General features: G+C 38.8%; 1 protein-coding gene across 1 annotated transcript in view; it reads left to right on the forward strand.

Moving 5' to 3' along the window:
• Positions 1-1,921, forward strand: part of smfn (small fragment nuclease) — a 3,455-nt gene extending 1,534 nt beyond the window's left edge. Inside the window, exons 3-7 of the mRNA XM_016541916.1 lie at positions 458-535; positions 640-751; positions 1,123-1,231; positions 1,393-1,446; positions 1,602-1,921. Of these exons, the coding sequence (XP_016397402.1) occupies positions 458-535; positions 640-751; positions 1,123-1,231; positions 1,393-1,446; positions 1,602-1,719 (471 nt within the window). The 3' untranslated portion in view covers positions 1,720-1,921. The remainder of the gene's footprint in view (positions 1-457; positions 536-639; positions 752-1,122; positions 1,232-1,392; positions 1,447-1,601) is intronic.
• Positions 1,922-2,177: the final 256 nt, after the last annotated feature.

The raw sequence follows: 2,177 nt of genomic DNA on the forward strand, positions 1-2,177 counted from the left end.
TAGTTAAATAATTTAGGGTGACTATATGGCATCATGGTTCCATTATTGATTGACTGATTCACTGTTATACCTGGAAGTAAGTTTTAGAGTTATGCTGTTAACTTAATTCTTATCATGTCTGTTTTTCCATCCTGTGACCACTAGAATGGACAATAAAAGTTTAAACAAAGACAAATAAATAAAACATTATAGCCTCGCAATGGAGAAAAAAAGTCTTCAACCTAGATTAAAATTTTAGCAAAAATATTGTCTTCCAGGGAAAATCCAAATATCGATGACTCCTGCACTACAAATTTGTCCAATCAAATACTGTCTAGAATGAGAATGTACCTCTAAATACCACCTGCATGTAATGTGTCTCATATGTCTCACCCCCAAATAAAAATACGGCAATGCAAGACAAATGTCTGTTACACTGGGTCTTTAAAGCTTTCGCATTGTTGGTTGTTGTTGTTAGGGGCCAAATCTGATAATCAACCAACCAGACGAGCTGCTCGATGGCATGTCAGACTGGTGCAAAAAGCATCATGGGAAGGTGAGGACAGATTGATGCAGCTGCTGAGTGTTTCCTGTTTGTGTGAATGAGCCTGTGTGTGCTTGATGTGTGTTGTGTGATTGTGTTCCTGTTTGATGTGCCAGTCAGGGTTGACTCAGGCTGTCAGGGACAGTCACATCACTCTCCAGCAGGCGGAGTATGAATTCCTGTCTTTCGTCCGACAGCACACGCCACCCGGACAGTGTCCTCTCGCAGGTAACCAACCACACAAGCTGCTGTTGTTTCTTTTGCATGTTGCAGGTGTAAAATCTTATGGAAGCTTATTTCTGCCATGGAATAAAAAAAGCTAAAAAGGTCATGTGACTTTTGGTCTCACAAAGGTGATGCTGACTTTTTTCTTCCTTTGAATTAGGACTTTATATCTCACTTTTTTTTTTCTGCCACAAAAAAAAAAAGTGATTGTGACCTTTTTTTGTATTATTCAGATTTCTTATCATTCAGACTTCTCTGAATACAGTTTGGATTCTATTCTGAAGTTCTGGAAAAAAGTCTGAATCTCAGAAATGAAAGAAAATAAAAAAAGCTTCCTTATGCCTCAGAGAGTTTGTGTGGTTCTTCGTCCACAGGGAACTCCGTGCACGCCGATAAGAAGTTTCTGGATAAGTACATGCCGCAGTTCATGCGACATCTGCACTATCGCATCATAGACGTGAGCACCATTAAAGAGCTCTCCAGGTATGTTCCCCATTTAGGTTTAATCAGATGACCGAACGACCGCTGTTGCCACATTAATGCATGCAGACGTGCGTCAGCATGAACTAGAGAGACCATTTTCAAAAGTACTGGAAGTAGGTGATGTCAAAATACTTTCTCCTTTTTTTGATTCTGTTGCCTAGACGATGGTATCCAGAGGAGTACAGTCTCGCACCGCAGAAAAAAGCATCGCACAGGTCTGTGCATCACATGGGTGTTTCACAGCTGTATTATAGAATGCCATGTTTAGCATAGCAAAGGATCCTGTGATGTACTTCATAAATATTTCAAACTAAGAAAAAAACAGTTTTGTCTAATCTCAGAATAATGTTGTGTCCGTATGAATTTTCAGAGCGCTGGAAGACATCCAGGAGAGCATAAAAGAACTGAAGTTTTACAGAGCAAATGTTTTCAAAGTGAAGGAGAAGAGAAAAATTGTCGAAAATGGTGATAAGAAATCTGTGAGCTAATCTCCAAGTCCATCTGGGGGTGGCTTTAGGATCTTGTGCCGAATTCTCATATTTGGATGAAAGGCTGTGCGAATACTCGAGAGAATGAGAGAGCAAAGCTTCACCTTGATGTCCCCAGTGTTTGTTTCCTGTTTTATTTGTTGACTCTGCAAATAGCTTAGTTTAAAAAAAAAAAGAGAAAATCCAAAAAGTTCAAAATGATGCAAATAACTCAGTTATGAACAAGTTCCTTTTTATCCCTTGTGTTCCACTTTAGAAATCTGATTTGTTGCTGGCTCATATCAGTGTGCAGTAATGAAACAAAAGTGTGATTGCATAAGTTCTTCTTTCTGAGAATGTTTTCATTACACCCCTTGTTTTTTTTTTTAAATAAAAATATTTTGTTGTGATTTTGCTGAAGTGTTGTTACTGGTCTGTACTTACAGTAAGCTGAACCAGACGGCAGATGGCAGTATACA

The sequence above is a fragment of the Sinocyclocheilus rhinocerous genome, unplaced genomic scaffold, assembly GCF_001515625.1.
Source record: "Sinocyclocheilus rhinocerous isolate Xijiao unplaced genomic scaffold, SAMN03320098_v1.1 scaffold1330, whole genome shotgun sequence".
Taxonomy (NCBI): Eukaryota; Metazoa; Chordata; class Actinopteri; order Cypriniformes; family Cyprinidae; genus Sinocyclocheilus; species Sinocyclocheilus rhinocerous.